Raw genomic sequence first — 17,217 nt, 5'->3', positions numbered from 1 at the left:
CCCAACCTCAAACAACACGATAAACAATAATTAAAAAGGAGAGCATATGGGTTTTTCCTAGTCATTAGTTTATGAAGATCAATTATGATGCTTTGAGATCATAGGTTTGGGTATTATATGCAAGGATTGGAAGGATTATATTATTAGAGGCAATGTTTTTTAATATTAAGTTTGTTCTGCTATGTAAAGAGAAGCTTTTATGCTTAGAGAAGTTATTAGGATAACTGTTATGTTTGGTCCAACTCATATCATTATTAAATTAAATGCCTCTATAGTAGTAAAGGCTTTAAACAAGCTAGAATTAAGGTTTTTTTTTAGATTTATGCTCCAATGAAAGATATAAAAGCTAATTTCACAAGCAACCTAGTCATCTATTTCAATAAACCGTATTAGCACTGATGAAGTTGTGAAAACTTTAGACTAGATTGAACTTTCCACAATTGTTTCTTAGACTTATGAAGTAATTGAACTTGGCCAGTAATTGGGGGAGTGACAAAGTGACTTAGCTAGAGTGACTTGACCAATGGTTGATGGACAAGATGACTTCACTATTTGGAATGGCTTGAGCACTGCTTGGAATAAGACCAATAGTCTAGTAGGTTGGCGAAGTGATTCTCACACTCACCTATAAAAAATATCCCTTATTAGAATAGAGATTTTCTTATGCTTAAGTTAATAAATGTAAGAGGAGAGGAGTAGTAGAGCAAAGGAGTAATGTGGAGGGATGAAAAAAATATATGGACAGAGGAGTAGTGCAAAGGAAGAACAATGTTTATATGGCTTATATGTTTCGCTCTCTATATATTTATGTATTAAATGAACAAATGAAAGTTAAATGTTTAATTTACCATATTTACTTAGTAATCTGATGTATTTATAGACTTTAGTCATGTTAACTTACCTTGTAAAGAGTGGTGTGATGATGAAGAAAAGTTGATTTGATGGTTATTATGCCTTGTAACATAGAGGTTGATGCTTTTAAGTTATTAAAGAAGAAAGTGTGTGCTTTTTAAAAAGGCATGCGGGTAAAAGGTTGTCATTAGAGAGAAAGGTGATGCGAGATTAACAAGTTGTGAGCTCGTTGAAAGAAGTATGGTGTCGTATTGGTTTTATTAGAGGTCACAATTTTTTCTTCAGGTGTGTGCTAATAAATTTAGGTAGTACTCAGTAGAGCCCAACAAATAGTTTAGGCTTGTAATGCATGTAGGAGCGAGGGATAATGAGGTTTGTTAAAAGTCAAAACTCTAAAAAACCAATGATACCATAACCATGGAAAAACACCTGAAATACTTAATTTTTATTTATCCTAGTCTCACTTACCAAATGGCTGTTACAATCCTTGATATAGAAAAAACTAGAAAACTTAATAATAATAAATAGAAAAAATAAAATAGAAAAACTATTCCATTTAAATAGAAAAAACTAGAAAATAAAAATAAAATAAAATTAAAAAATAAAATTAAAAAAAATAAAATTAACAATAAAAAATATTTATTTTTCTATAAAGAACATTCTTTTATACATGAGTCATCCTATTATAAATCTTTAAAATTTGTATGCAGGTATTTCCATCAAGAGTCACCAATATATTACCTTTATACAAGTTGTCCCATCGTGAATCTCTTAATTTTTATGCAGGCTGCCTCATCACTGATTTGAGTTCTTAATTGCTTTTTATTTCTTAAAAAATATTATAGATTACTTCACTTAAAAAAAGGCTTAATTATAAATAATAAGGTTAAACAATGGATATATATTAAAAACGTTTTCATGCCTTTTTTAGCTTTTATATCTTCACAAGAAATGTGCAATATACGCCTTAAATTAATCTCATGATATAAGTTTTCCATTGATTTAAGAAAAATAATCAATAAATTTATAATGAGAAATTTCCCCCAAAGTTTTTAGTTAAGACCTTTTCTTTTATTTTTTATTTTTTATTTATATATATGGTAAGATGGATACTTTGTATGTTTTATTTTTTATAAATGACAACATAATATTTTCTAGTATTTGAACCTATTAAAAATGTAAGAAGTCTCCTTGTTTCTACATAAAAAAAATAAAATAAAAGACTTCGTGAGAATTGCATCATTTTTGCTAACTATAATTATAGTGACGACGGATGGTTTATTTATCTAATTAAAATGGTTTGTCTTGTGTTATACACACAGCGATGTTTTATGATCATATTTTGTATTAATTATTAAAAAAAACAAAGAAAATAATAATAAATTTCTATGAACAAGTCATGATCAGTCACCAAAAAAGAAAATTGTAAAGATTCAAATTTAATAATACTTATAAAGCTAATTCCTTTTTTTTTTATCTAGGGTTTTGCGAGTTCCTTGAGTTTTTTTCCTTAGCGATCACCATCTATGATAGTTTTCATCTTCTTTTTTTTCAATAATTTCTATCAATAATCTCAAATCTAATATTATTTCTATTAGATTTGATATTTTTTTATTTTATATTTATCCATTTTATTTGATTTTGTCCAAGAGTTTTTATGATATTTTCCGTATATTATTCTTGTTTTTTGAGTTGTTCTACCCTTTCAAGGATCTTAATTTGATTGTAATGAAAATTTCACGTAGAGTGTTAATAAATCACTGTCCAAATCTTTTGCATAATCCAAAAAAAGAAGATCAAGATGCTTAGAGCTACTCATAAAATGTCAAAAAACACGTCCACTTGTAGAATATTTTTTAAAATTTAATTCTAGATCTTTGATTTTCATTTATTTTTTTATTATATGTTTTTGGACACTTCAATGGCATGCAAGTTTGTTTCATTCTCAAAACCGAGAATCTTTGTAATTTTGACAAGGAAAGAAAAAACAAATTTAATAATCAACGGTAGCAATCAGGACAATCTCACCAATTGTCATCTTCAGTTGTTTGAAGTTATTAAAATAAGCTAAAAGTAAAAAATTGATGTAACTCAATATGTAAGCCTCTTTCTATAGAGATGGCAATGATCCAAGTGGATACAGATTTTTTATAAACCCATAGCTGTCATTTGTCATGATGTTTGGTCCGATCGAACTGCGTTTGATGGAGGATTTTGTCCAATTATCAAGGATTCCCATTTGAAAACAAATTATCAATTAATAATTACATGGCACATAATTTAAAAAAAAATAAAGGATACAAATTAATAATTTTCCTCGCATGGACCAAAAGTATAACATATTAAAATTCCTAAATAAGCACTTGAAAATCATAAATAGAGTCCAAATTCAAAGCCAAGCAAGCATAGAAACATTTAAAAATATAAAATTAAGAATAAAAATAGCAAGTTCAATACAAATCGTGTAGTTTTTTGTATTAACCTGAATGTGAATTAGGTAGAGACTAGATTATTTATCTGTGCTATGCTACGAGTTGAATCATATTTTTTTAATCGATAAGTAAAATATCCATGTAATATGTTTTCAAGAAGGAAAAAAAATTTAAAATGTATAGGGATTAACCCAATATGATCTAACTGACTTGACAAGTTTAAATGCAACTTGAACAACTAGAAAAAAACATAGTTTGACTAAAAAAATTTTAAGACGATATTTTTTTTTTAAAAAAATATTAAGACAAAACATATTAAATGGATCTGAGTCAACCTAGATTGTAAAGTTGTGACCGAGGTCATGAGACTTTGATAACCTTGTAGAAAACTAATCAAAAAAATATTGAAATTTAATTCTTAATCAATCAGTGTTAAAGAATAAAATTAAAAAAGACTTGAGTTAACTCGGGTTAACCTTTTAAATATGGATAACCCACTGGAAGGAAAATTAAAACAAATTATGAAGCCTAGTTCTCAATCAATCAAATGTTGTAGGATGAAATTAAAAAAGAACAAAAAAAGACTTGAGTCGATTTGGGTTAGCCCGCCGAACCCTTAGCTTAGGTCATGAGACTGGGATAACCCTATAGAAAGCAAAATGAAACAAATTATGAAGTTTAATTCCCAATCAACCCAAATGTTGAAGTATGAAATTGAAAAAAAATATTAATTATAAAAACAGACCTAGAAAACCCGAGTTAATCGAGTTACCTTGCGACCTGGATCATATGACTGAGATATCCTCATTAAAAGAAAGTTAAAATAAATTATAAAGCTCAATCCCTAATAAATCCAATATTAAAAGATGAAATAAAAAAATATTAAATTAATTTTTTTAAAATAAATTATTTTTCAATTAACAATACTTTATTAAGAAAGGGATAATGATTTCCCCTCGATAGTTAGTTTTTGTTAATATCCACTCTCAATTTGATTTGATTTGGAATCATATATACATGTATGATAAAAATCCAATTCAACATTATTTACAAAACATTAAAAGGAGTGAGGAAAATACTATTCTCCACACCACTGACTGATTACATAATGAACTTTCACTTAACATTTTTTTCTTTAAGATTACAAGAAAGGGGGTCAAAGTGAAAAAAACAAAGGAAATGAACGGCTTTTTTTTAACTTTTTGCAAAATATTCATTATAGTCCTCATACTTTTCAAATTATAAATATTGGATCCCTTTAATTTTTGAAATTTAAAAAAAGGGGTCAATTTTAGTCCAAAACCTCATTTTCCTTGTATTTTTAGTACCTGGTTTAAAGAAGAGAAAAAAGTCGTTGGATTTCAGTGGGAGAGAGAGAAAATCATCATTGACGCCGATTTTAACCACCAAAATTATCGATATTGGTGTCAACGAGTTCCATACAGCAAGAGAAGTTTCACTTAGATGTTTTTTCGTCTTTAAATTGCCTAAAAAATATATTTGAGCTCATAAATTTTTTTGATTTCGGGTTGATTTCGGGCTTTTGTATGTTTTTTTTTTGTTTTGTTTCTAGGCAGTGGATGAGTTTTGTCTAAATGTTTTGGGTAAACAGATAGGCTCAAAATCAATTAAAAAAAATACAATGGGCTTTATTTTTAGCGATTTTTTATCACTGAAAACTAGGCCAGCAGATAACTTGTCATTTGCAGTTATTTTTTTCTAAATTAAAAGGTTAGTCTGAGTCATCTGCAGTTATTTTTTTCTAAATTAAAAGGTTAGTCTGCCCTTCAATATCTTAAAAAAAGTTGGACAAGGAATTGTCTTCCCTCTATTGTTGGCAAAGAAAGGGCTTAGCTCATGGCTCAGGTCTCTTTCATGTGTCTAAAGTGTAAACCAAACTTTTTATGGGTCTAATTTTTTTTAATAAAAATTAATGTATTTTTAACCCTTTAAAATAAAAAAAAATACATTATTTCATAGTTTTTTTAAAGGTTTTTATATTTGACTTGAAACAAACCATCTTTTTGTAATTAATTTTTTTAAAAATTAGGGTTATTTTTTTTATTTCAATTCCATACACAATCCCTATTTTTACTTTTTTTTTTCAAATTGATGTTTGATATATATAAAAAAGGTTTCATGCATTTGGTTGAGGTATAATCAAACAAAAAATAATTATGAAAATAAAAAAGTGTTAAATCTAATGGGGTGCATGACCTAAATAACAGGTTTGATAGATTAACTCTCGTTAACTTGGGTCTTCTTTTTATTTTTTTGAATTGAATATTTTTATTTTTATTTCTTATTAATTGTTTTTTTTTGCATTTACTATAAAAAAAGGCATCGGAAAAGCCTACATATTCATTTTTTTTTGCTAAAACAAATATCTAGTCTACGGTAAAGCGTGGGTCAAATGACTAGTAATATCTTATCTGACTATGGAACTAGCCTATTGGTTTGCGCTTCACTGTAGGGCTGAATTGTTTTTTTTTTTTAAAAACATAAAAAAATTATAAAAGTGTTGCTAATGTTGTTTTTAGCCTAAAAATTCAACCATGAATTTGAAATTTGATGCATATCAAACGATAACCTTTTTAAATATTAAGATGTGGAAATATCAAATGACACAAATGTTTTTTTTAATATTGAGGTGATGTCATATCGAATCAATCCGGACCATCCTTGGTTAACTTATAAAATCCATGTCCCGAGTTATGAAATCACGATAGCCCTATATAAATAAAACCAAAACAATTTAGAAAGTTCAATTCCCAGGAAGCCAAATATTGAATGATGAAAAAAAACACGTTTATTTTTAAAAAAAAAGCAGCTCGAAGAGTCAACCCGCTAAAATTGTAACCTGAGTTATAAGAATGAGATTACCCCATAGAAAGCAAATTGAAAAAATTACGAAGCCCAACTCTCATCAACTCATTGTTTAAGGATGAAATCAAACAAGAAATAATTGAAAAAAAAACAATTTGATTCAACCTCACTTAAGTTGATGAACTAGGTCATATGACCATAATTACATAGAAAACAAATCGAAAAAAAAATCATGAAGCTCAATTTTCAACTAACTAAACCCAGAACATGAGTCATGAGAACAAGATTAACCCATAAAAAGAAGATTGAGAAAAAAACTTATGAATCCCAACTCTCAACCAACCCATTGTTAAAGTATGAAATCGAAAAAGAAATATTTAAAAGAAAAATGAAAAAAAGCAACTCATCTCAACTCAGGTTAACCTAGCAATCTCACGACTTGGATCATAAAACTGAGATAACTTAATAAAAACAAATAAAGAAATCATAAAACCCAAATCATAACCAACTGAATGTTGAAGGCCAACATTGTAAAAAAAAAGAATCACAAAAATATAAAAACAACTCTTGCAATACCCCATGTTTTAATAGTAAATTTAATCAATTTTTTACATAACATACATTAAAATAAAGTATATTTTTTGAAATCTGGTGATCCTTATAGGTACTCTGGTTTGACCTATATTGACATTTAATGAAATTCAATAGTCTTTCTAAATTCTTTATTTTTTTAACGAAATTTCAGCAGAGTCTTCTATATACAGAGCTTGATCTAAAATTTCATCGTGCTACCTATACAAAGAGAATTCTAGTAATTTCACTCAGATACCTTAGGCATGCTATCGGTTTATTTTTTTATCCATCAAATTCTTTTACAATTTATCTATAGTTCTTATAACACTTCCATTTTCTTCTTTTCATTAATAGGCCATATACATTACAAATTTAAACAAAATATTTAGCACAACAACAACAACATTCCATATTCAATATATCCTTAAAAAAGTTATTATAATAGCATAATCATTCCAAAATACATAGGTTTTATACTTAATAAAATATAAAGTAATAAACTAAATCAGCACTATCCCGTCGAGGAAAATGGACTTGCAAAAATTATAACATTTAAAGTAAAAAGGAATATCATTATTTGACAATTTAATATTCCACAAATTTATTCTTAACCAATATATTAACTTAATATTGTCAATAATTCAAATTTTCAATATAAGACCAAAAATCAATTTTTTCCTATATATCCATAAGTCAAATTTAGTAATACTATATCAATTTACACATATCCCCTTAATTGTTATCAATATAGATGACTAAGTCATTTATTATTTATGCCACTCATCATCTACGTGACTCAACAAGCCTTTTACCCATCTCTTTAGTCACCATCAACATGGTCACTAAGTATCGGAACACATTTCTTTTTTTTTTCTTTATCATGCCCATCAAGTTTATCAATCAATATCCATAACAATCTCCTTAACTATCATCATTGCAGTATACTAAGTATCAGACATCCTTTATGTCCGTCAACATTATTGATCAACGTTAATGTTCATTTCTTTAGATACCACCATTATGATATACTAAGTATCAGACATCCTTTGTGTCCGTTACTATTATCGATCAACATTGATATTTATTTTCTTAGCTATTGCCATTATAGTATACTAAGTATCAGACATCTTTTGTGTCTGTTAATATTATCGATCAACATCGATATTCATTTCCTTAGCTACCTTCATTAGTATAATAAGTATTAGATATTTTATGTTCATCAATATTATCGATCTTTAAAAAAATATATAATTATACTTGATTAGAATTGAATCCCCCATTTACACTGAATTCTTAACTTTTATTTAAATCAAGTCATACAATACTTCCCTCTTGCGAGTTAATTCACGACATTTCTATTTACAACATAATTTTTACTAATGCATATTAAGAAAACAAAACTTAATAAAGTACTAGAATCTTATATAGGATGAGGTGACATGCACCTACCTGCTCCTCTAGCTACATGAGCTCCTTCAACCGCAGATGATCCTGCTCCTAGTGTCTCCCCTAGTTGTTTTGCACTTAATTGTATGATTTCCCTTGCAAGTTTCTCCTCTACTTCTTCTCACTTCCAAATCCTTTGTTTCTCTCTCAAGTTTCCAACTTTCTCTCTCCCAAACTCTCCCCTAAATCCCTTTTTAATCTTGTTTTTTACATCAATGATCCTTTATAAACACACTTAAACTCATATACTTGAATAAATAAGCCATTTATTTTAAAAGAAAGGAGAAAAAAATATCCCTTATTTTTTTTTATCATAGATGTTTTTGACCATTTAAAGGAGAAAAGGAAGGAATTTTTTACTTAATTATAGAATTGTCATTACTTATGCCCATATGCTATTTATGTAATTTATCCGACCATTGGTACTTTTGCAAAGCTTTTCCGAACATCAATTGACCTAAATTTTTAACTTAAGATAGAAAAATATATCTAGAGACTTCTTGTAAAATTTCAGTCTGATCCAACAATTAGATTCAGAGTTATGTTTAATATCATAAAACTAGATAGTAGATAATTTTACACCAAAATCCAAATTTGTGTAAATTGTCAATATTTTAAAACTAATTAATTGGAAGCTTCCATCCATAATCATAATAAAATCTTCCTTAGAGTTTTCACTGCTTTCCGTCAAAATAACACAATTATATGCAGAGATTATACCGGTGATCAATGTCTTTCATGTGTAAAATCATATATTATTTTATTTAGAATTACCTTTTATTTTTCTAAACATTGCAACCCAAATTTTATAAAATCTCTTCCTTTAAAATAATTATTTTACCCGATCGGGAAATTTATGTGATTTATCACTCGTTAATATTTCACGTATTCATTTTATTACTTTATCTCATCTAAAATTTAAGTTAATTTACTAGGGATATTCATATCATATCAAAATAATTTCTCTTCTAATTTATCATTTTTAAAGTATACAAAACAAACCACTAAATTTAATACTCAACGTTAAAGAACCGAATCAAGAAAAATAAAAATCAGGAATAAAAATGAAAAAAGTCAAAAGAAATAAAAGAAAACACTTTGGAACACTAATAAGATCCACGGTGATTTATCTATAGTGTTAAGGTGAAAATGACAAACCTTTTAATTTTAATTTTAATTTTTAATTTAATTATAATTGTAATTGTAATTACGGACCCTAGTTTTCAGCAAGTATCCTAATAGGAAATTATGTCGTTATTTTTTTATAATAAATTAATATTAATTAGTAGTAGTTATAGTATTCATTTTGATAAACGCAGCAGTTAACCATAAGAGTGTAGCGGAGCAGTTCTATCCAGCCTTTTGGCTTGGGATTCGATCCATAATCAAAAAGACTAATCTTTTCTGACTTGCGAACTCAGAGAGAGAGAGAGAGAGAGAGAGAGAGAGGGTGAGAGTGAGAGAGAGAGGATTGTTTGTGTCTAGCAAAGAGAACAAGAGCGACCACAAAAAAAAAGGAAAAAAAGTTGCTCACCAAATTCAAGGTAACTCCGCCCCCCCCCCCCTCTCCGCATATTTATGTGTGGGTGTGTGTACTATATGCAATGAGAAAGATAGATAGGCTGGAACTTGATGGTGAGGAATTATGATTTCATTTCGTTTGTATTTTTGTGTTGTTTATTATTATTATTAGTTTTACTGCATATTTATTTGTTTTTTTTTTCCTTTTTGTGTGTGGAAGATTGCAAGATGCAGTTCCTTTATTTTTTCTTTGTTGAGGCAAATGATATTGTGCTTTGAAAGCAATCTCAAAAAAGTTTCCTTTCTTTTCATTCAAGTGAATTAGTAGTTAAAAGATGTGGAGGGTTCATATTTCTTAGTCTCTGGGAAATGAATCCTTTCTCTTTCCTTTTGGAAACAAACAGAGACTGAAGCTTGTCAGCAAATTTCACTTTTTTTTTGTTTTCTTTTTGCGTACACCTTTCTAAGTCACAGCAAAAAAAGAAAAGAAGGAACTTTTGGATGTTGATGATGGACTCTTCTTAATTAAAAGCCAATTTGCTGATATTAAGGTGCTTCCTCTTTTTGTCCCTTTTTTCCCCCTTCCTTTACAACCAGTTGACTTTCTTCTTAATCTTCTTCTTTTTTTTTTTTTTCTTTTTGAAACTGGAGCTTAATTTTGTTCTTAGTTATCTATCCTCTGGTGGTCTGTGCTTATCAATTTATTCCTGGTGCTTGTGTTTTCTTTTTTCCCTCATGAAACTGTAGTATCACTTTTGCTTGTGATTAAGAAAGTCAATAACAAGTATGTATTAATAGTCCTCAAGCTCATGTTTCTTCCATCGATAACAATTATCTATCCTCCCTTCTTTGTATAGATCGAAGGACGACAACAACTCAAAGCTATTGCTGAAATCTTTTAGTAGATTCTTCTTATGGAGTCAACATAGACATTTCTCCCATGAGAAATTCAGTTTTGCCTGTAAACTTGTAAGTGGTCGTGACCTTTTGGGCATTTTGCATGTCTGGCCCTGAGGTTATTGTTGGTAATGTGGAACGAGCACTGACTTGTGCAGACAGGACGAAGTCTGTTGATGCCATCTCTGACAGAGACCGCTCATCTATATCAATCAATGGTGAATCTTTCCGTGCTTCATCTGAAAATATAGCCTTTAGAGTTGGGGAGCTTGGTCTTCCCAATGGGGAATCATATTCTGGATCATTGCTTGGCAATGCACCTGAGGGGAATGGGAAATATGTATGGTCGGATGGTTGTGTATATGAAGGTGAATGGAGAAGGGGGATGAGGCATGGGAATGGAAAAATTCAGTGGCCTTCTGGAACTGCTTATGAGGGTGAATTTTCAGGTGGATACATGCATGGTGCAGGGACCTACGTAGGTTCCAATAACTTGACATATAAAGGAAGATGGCGTTTGAATCTCAAGCATGGATTGGGATACCAGGTTTATCCTAACGGAGATATCTTTGAGGGCTCTTGGATACAAGGAAGTCCAGAGGGTCCAGGCAAGTATACCTGGGCTAATGGGAATGTCTATCATGGGGATATGAAAGGGGGTAAAATGACAGGGAAAGGGACTCTTACATGGACTAATGGGGATTCATTTGAAGGAAGCTGGTTAAATGGTATGATGCATGGATTTGGAGTGTATACATGGAGCGATGGCGGTTGCTATGTTGGAACTTGGACGCGTGGTTTGAAGGATGGAAAAGGATCGTTTTATCCAAAAGGGAGCCGGTTTCAAGCTGTAGAAGAATGGTACCTCAATGCTCTAAGAAAAAGAGGGGTACTTCCAGATCTAAGAAAGCAGAACTACGCACTTATTCATCATGCATCTTCGGTCAACATGGGAAATGTCAAGGTAGGTGAGAACCAGGGATCTCGTCATAATTCATCTGATAAACTATCCAAGGGAAACTTGTTAACTTTGGAGCAGTCTCGAAACAAAAAAGTTTCTCTGGAAAGGCGCTGGAGTCTTGAGGTATATATTGAAAAGGTGATAGGACATGACTCATCATTAGATTTATCTGAAGGCTTAGGGAAGGAGTTTGAAACAAACACACCACCAATCTTGGAACGAGAATACATGCAAGGTGTTCTAATTAGTGAACTTGTGTTGAATAGTAGTTTTTCTTCATCATCCAGAAGAACAAAAAGGCGACAGAAGAAACTTGCAAAAGAGGTCAAGAGGCCTGGTGAAGCAATCATTAAAGGGCATAGGAGTTATGATTTGATGCTCAGTTTGCAGCTTGGAATAAGGTACACTCAATCTTGCGACCATTATTATGTACCCTCATCCCGTGTCAAGGTCACTTTAATCTTCACTAAAAAAGCTCGTTACTTTCATCCAGTTTCTTTGTATGATCATCCTATGATTGTTAAGCACTGTGCTTTCTCCCCTCTTTCTAGATATTTTATGTACCTTGGAATTTGGATAGAAGTATCAACCTTCCTGTTCCACTTTAAAGAGGGTCCTTTTCTTTGTGGTTTCTGACATTTATGTAGCTCTCAGCATGCATCTTGATGTGGAAATGTGGCTATTCTGCATCGTCTGAGGCAGATTTGTCTTATGATTGCGTGGAATGATGCAAAAGGATCCATATAGCCAACCCCAACTAGTTTAGGACTGTTGTCAACAATGCCTTAAACTGCTGTCTGCCAGTTTTTTTTAGCAGGAATCTGCATATTGCATTTGATGTTATCCCTTGTTTCATTATGTTTATCTTAACAAACACAAGCATTTAATATGCATCAGAATGTGGTCAGGTATACTGTGGGGAAAATTACACCTGTACAGAGACGAGAAGTTCGTGCTTCAGATTTTGGTCCGAGGGCAAGCTTTTGGATGAATTTTCCGAAAGATGGATCCCAATTGACACCTCCTCACCAATCAGAGGACTTTAAATGGAAAGACTACTGCCCAATGGTTTTCAGGTTTGTTTGATTCACTTTCAGTTTATTAAAATTTTGAGAATTATCTGTGGGTCCTATCTTTTTTTTTTTTTTGTCTTGTTGAGTTCACCTTAGATTTATGTTTTCTAAGCTTCAATTAACAAGCTATGTTCATCTGTAAATCAGGTCAATTCATCTCATCTGTTTCTGCAATGTTCTTTCTTTTATGCTTTTTAACAAACTGATATTGCATCATCTCACACAACATGGAGTAACCATGCTCAAGTTGAGCATGGCAACATAAGTTTGACCAATTTTTCTGTGATAGTTAAAGTTTTGAGGTATACAGGTTTGATCTTCATAATATGTTAAGTATTCTTGCTTCCAAGTTGGGGTGCCAATTGGTAATCGTTCTAAAACTCCATGTAAATTTAATCTAATGATTCTAACTTCTGATTCTTTTGTGTTTCTATAGCCTAAAACTGTTGGAGTGCTTAATATCTTTGTTTGGTATCATCAAACATTTTAGCTTGTATTTTTCTCCGTCTGTTATGGAGGACATTGCATTTACTTAGGATATTTATTCTCATTCTTGTGGTTCTCTACAGAGAATCTTTTGGACCATAACCATGCATAGCTTTCCACAGTTATTTTTACAAGGAAAAAATGGAAATGGAATTACCTGTAAATCTCTGCCTTAGTTTCGATGTGTCAGATCCATATATTCATGGATCTTGGATTACTTTTTGTTTCCATGCTAACATGCCATTCATAATACTCACAATAGGAATTTGAGAGAGATGTTCAAGATCGATTCGGCTGACTACATGATGTCCATTTGTGGAAATGATGCTCTTAGAGAACTTTCCTCTCCTGGGAAAAGTGGTAGCATCTTTTTCCTATCTCAGGATGACCACTTCATGATTAAGACACTTCGGAAGTCTGAAGTAAAGGTACATAATACCCTACCAAATGCAAGTAGACCCAGTAACTTAAATGCAAGACAAAGGACTAGTCAGGTTTTAATTTTGTCAGTGAACAAAAGGATCATAAATGTCCATTCTGAACAGCGAACCTCTCCTACTTCATATTCAAGCATTATTACTGCTACCTGTTACATGGACGATACCTTGCATGCGTTTTAGGAATGTTTATTTAGCAACTAACAAAGTGTCTTTTAAACAAATAAATTTCTTATGCTTGCACTTCTAGTTGCTTTTCCTTTTGAACTGTTATATTAACAACTCCACTCACCAGAGTTCTTATATATAGGTGCTTCTGAAAATGTTGCCGGACTATCATCATCATGTGAGGTCTTATGAGAATACACTCATAACAAAATTCTTTGGTCTTCACAGGATTAAACCTTCAAGCGGTCAAAAGGTAGTGGCATTTTTTATTCATCATAATCCCATGAGATGTTTGCTTACTTCCATTTGTTATGTGCAATTAGTTCAAGAAACACTTTAATCAAACTTGTATCAAGCCATTATTATCCTATCTTAAAGCTTAATATATGAACACCTGTTTAAAAAAGCTAAGATTGGGAACTATTTCCTGTATTGCAGTTTCGCTTTGTAGTGATGGGGAATATGTTCTGCACAGAATTAAGGATCCATCGAAGGTTTGATTTGAAAGGGTCATCTTTAGGACGGTCTACAGAGAATGTTGAGATAGAAGAGAACACAACACTTAAAGATTTGGATCTAAACTACTGCTTCTATTTGGAACCTTCTTGGCGTGAATCTTTATTACAGTTAGTGATGCATCCAATTATATTATATATTGTGTTTCCTAAGTTTGCAGGTTTATGTATGTGAAACAATGTTATCATCAGTATCCATATTGTCTATTAAACAATGATAATCTCCTTGCACGTGACTTGCAAGGCCTGCCATGGCTGGCTTTCCAAGTTTCAGACTGATATTCTTCCTAGACTCTTGAGTTCATTGCAACTTGCTAACCCTTTTGTTTTTTGCTTTTTGCTTGGTCTGCATCTTTATTCAGGCAGATTGAGATTGATAGCAAATTTTTGGAAGTGCAGCACATCATGGATTACAGCCTTTTGCTGGGTGTGCATTATCGAGCCCCACAACACTTACGGTCTTTAATGTCTTACAATCGAAGTATAACTGCTGAAGGATTGGGAGTTCTAGCAGAGGAAGGTGGGTGCCTTAGACACTTATATTTGATGTTCTTTTAGCATGTTGTTCAGGCTGCTTGAAGCAAAGCTGGAGAAAGTGGAAAAAATCATAAAAGAAACTGAACATGAAAAGTTAATTTGCAGATATGTTTTTGATAAAAGTTTTTTTAATTATGATTAAACCATGAGGAAGGGAGCATGATGATTTGTCCTAGGTTTTAGGCTTAGTGCCTTTGACTAAAGACTCTTAAGCTTGTTTGTGTTCCGATTTTAAGTTATTTCTTGATGAAAAATTCGAAAGTTGCTGCTTGGCTAGGAGGAGTTTAATAGCAGCATCCAAATGATCTTTCTCTTCATTTTCTTTTACATAAATGTGCACATCATAAGTCAGCTTTGGAACCAATATATCATACATTACACATGGCATCTGTCATATTTTGTCTGGACAGTGATATGACCGCATTGTTCTGAATATATTTTGATATGGGAATTGTTGGTCATATTTCACTGACAGATACTATAGAGGATGAGAACTACCCACAAGGTCTCGTCTTGGTTCCTCGAGGAACAGATGATGATAGTGTTGTCGTGGGTCCTCACATTAGAGGTAGCAGATTACGAGCATCATCAGCTGGTGATGAGGAAGTGGATCTCCTCCTTCCCGGCACAGCAAGGTATGGCATCCAACCCCATCCAATTATATTTGTAAGAAGCTCCACAGGAGCATGTATATTTCTTTCTGCAATGCCAAAAATACTTGTAAAGCTTTTTCGAGCAGTTGCCCTATATATTTTATGAATGAGGCAATTGCACAACGTAAGTGTTTCTACATATTTCATCCTTGAACAAATTAAGCATGCCAAACAGAACAAATATCTTCTGCATTTAAAAAGATATATTGGATGGATGTGTTTTACTTTAATGATTCATCATATGTTATTTTTATACCTACTGAGCAGGCTCCAAATCCAGCTTGGGGTGAACATGCCTGCCAGGGCAGAGCAGATTCCAGGGGAAGAGGAAAAACAGACCTTTCATGAAGCATATGATGTTGTTCTGTACCTAGGCATCATTGATATCTTGCAAGAATACAACATGAGTAAGAAGATTGAGCACGCATACAAATCTCTTCAATTTGATTCCTTGTCGATCTCGGCTGTGGATCCAACTTTCTACTCCAGACGCTTCCTAGAGTTCATTCAAAAGGTTTTCCCTCCTAATGTCATTACAAGTTGATACATTTTGGTCTGGATGCGTTTTAGGCCCCTTGCCTTTGTTTTTACCTTGTCAGAGAACCATGAGCTTAAATGCTTCAAAATGTATTTCCATTATCATGTGACCAAGTTAAATTCATGTGCAAGCATACACTGTAAATGTGTTTGATTTAATACTAAAAGCTATTCTCGGACCAGTCGTGTTTTTTCTTTAGTGTCTTTTTAATACTTGAAGAGTTCATCTTGAACATTACTCATAATTCATGGTCATTATAGGTTTTTTAGCGACAATTAAAAAAAAAAGCATATATACATGAAAATAGCCACAAGTTATAATAAAAAAACTACATGGATAAATTGCGTTTCGTTGCATGCTGGGATAATTTTTTTACATCTTAAAAAAATAATGCTCAAGCATTGTGATTGTATTTTAAAGAATGAAAAGATTCATGACACGACATTGTAGAAAAAGAATTAAAAAAAATTAATCGTTAATGAGAAAAAATCAATGAAAAAAAAGTATTATAAAACAAAGTATCATTAAAATCTAAAATCAAGTGAGGTTGTTAAAACTTGTGAATAGAATTATATAAATATAATAATCTAATAGAAAACAAAACATAACATAAATGAAATTTAATTTTAAGTTTTAAAATATTCATACTTTGAAGGATAAAATCAAAAAGGATAAAAAAACCAATTTCAAAAGAAATTGAAGGAGAATTGATCCAGTATAATACAGTTAGAAACCAGGAAAAATCCAGCTAAAACTTGTTCATCATTTTTTTTTTTCCAAAATGATATCATTTTAACTTTCTTATAAAACAAAAAGATTTGGTTGACTTGAGTTAACTCAAATCAATCTACTCGACTCGTGACTCAAAAATTATCCTAGATTGACTCCTATATAGGGTCTAGAAACAATGGGAAAAACAAAAGAAACCAAATCTCAACAAATAAAATGTCGAGTAATGAAATAAAAAAATTAAAAGATAAAAAAATAACAATTAAAAGAATAAAGACTTTATTAAAAAAAAAAACCTTAAAAGGGTAAACTAAAATTTTGAATTGAAAGGAAAAAAAAATCAAATTAACAAATGAATCCAGCTTGGGGGATTCATTTGGATTTGGTCTAAGAATAAAATCGAAAACAAATTACAATATGATAAAAAAGTTAAGAATCAAAATTAGAAATCAAAACATTGAGGGTCAAACTTTAAATATCATCAAATATTGAATTGAAAAGCAAAATTAAAAAGAAAAATCAAATTCACAAAAGAATCCAAAACAAAAAAAATAAAAATAAACAAAGAATACC

The 17,217-nt window shown here is 31.2% G+C and overlaps 1 protein-coding gene across 3 annotated transcripts; it reads left to right on the top strand.

Annotated features, from left to right (window-relative positions):
- The first annotated feature begins 9,461 nt into the window (after positions 1 to 9,461).
- LOC133688059 (phosphatidylinositol 4-phosphate 5-kinase 9) lies at positions 9,462 to 16,096 on the top strand. Of its 3 annotated transcripts, none has more exons than XM_062107446.1 (9): positions 9,462 to 9,673; positions 10,508 to 11,909; positions 12,417 to 12,584; positions 13,330 to 13,495; positions 13,815 to 13,925; positions 14,111 to 14,298; positions 14,550 to 14,707; positions 15,200 to 15,359; positions 15,645 to 16,096. In XM_062107446.1, exons 2-9 carry the CDS (start codon positions 10,651 to 10,653, stop codon positions 15,919 to 15,921), a joined length of 2,487 nt encoding a protein of 828 aa, XP_061963430.1. In that variant the 5' UTR covers positions 9,462 to 9,673; positions 10,508 to 10,650; the 3' UTR covers positions 15,922 to 16,096. The 3 variants fall into 3 exon arrangements, with proteins under 3 accessions (XP_061963430.1, XP_061963431.1, XP_061963432.1); XM_062107447.1 differs by having other exon boundaries at positions 9,663 to 9,764; XM_062107448.1 differs by lacking the exon at positions 9,462 to 9,673 and adding an exon at positions 9,904 to 10,201.
- Positions 16,097 to 17,217: the final 1,121 nt, after the last annotated feature.

This window comes from Populus nigra, chromosome 3 (genome assembly GCF_951802175.1).
Source record: "Populus nigra chromosome 3, ddPopNigr1.1, whole genome shotgun sequence".
In the NCBI taxonomy this organism is placed as follows: Eukaryota; Viridiplantae; Streptophyta; class Magnoliopsida; order Malpighiales; family Salicaceae; genus Populus; species Populus nigra.
The sequence above is the reverse complement of the archived record's forward strand: the minus strand, read 5'-3'. Positions and strand labels throughout refer to the sequence as shown.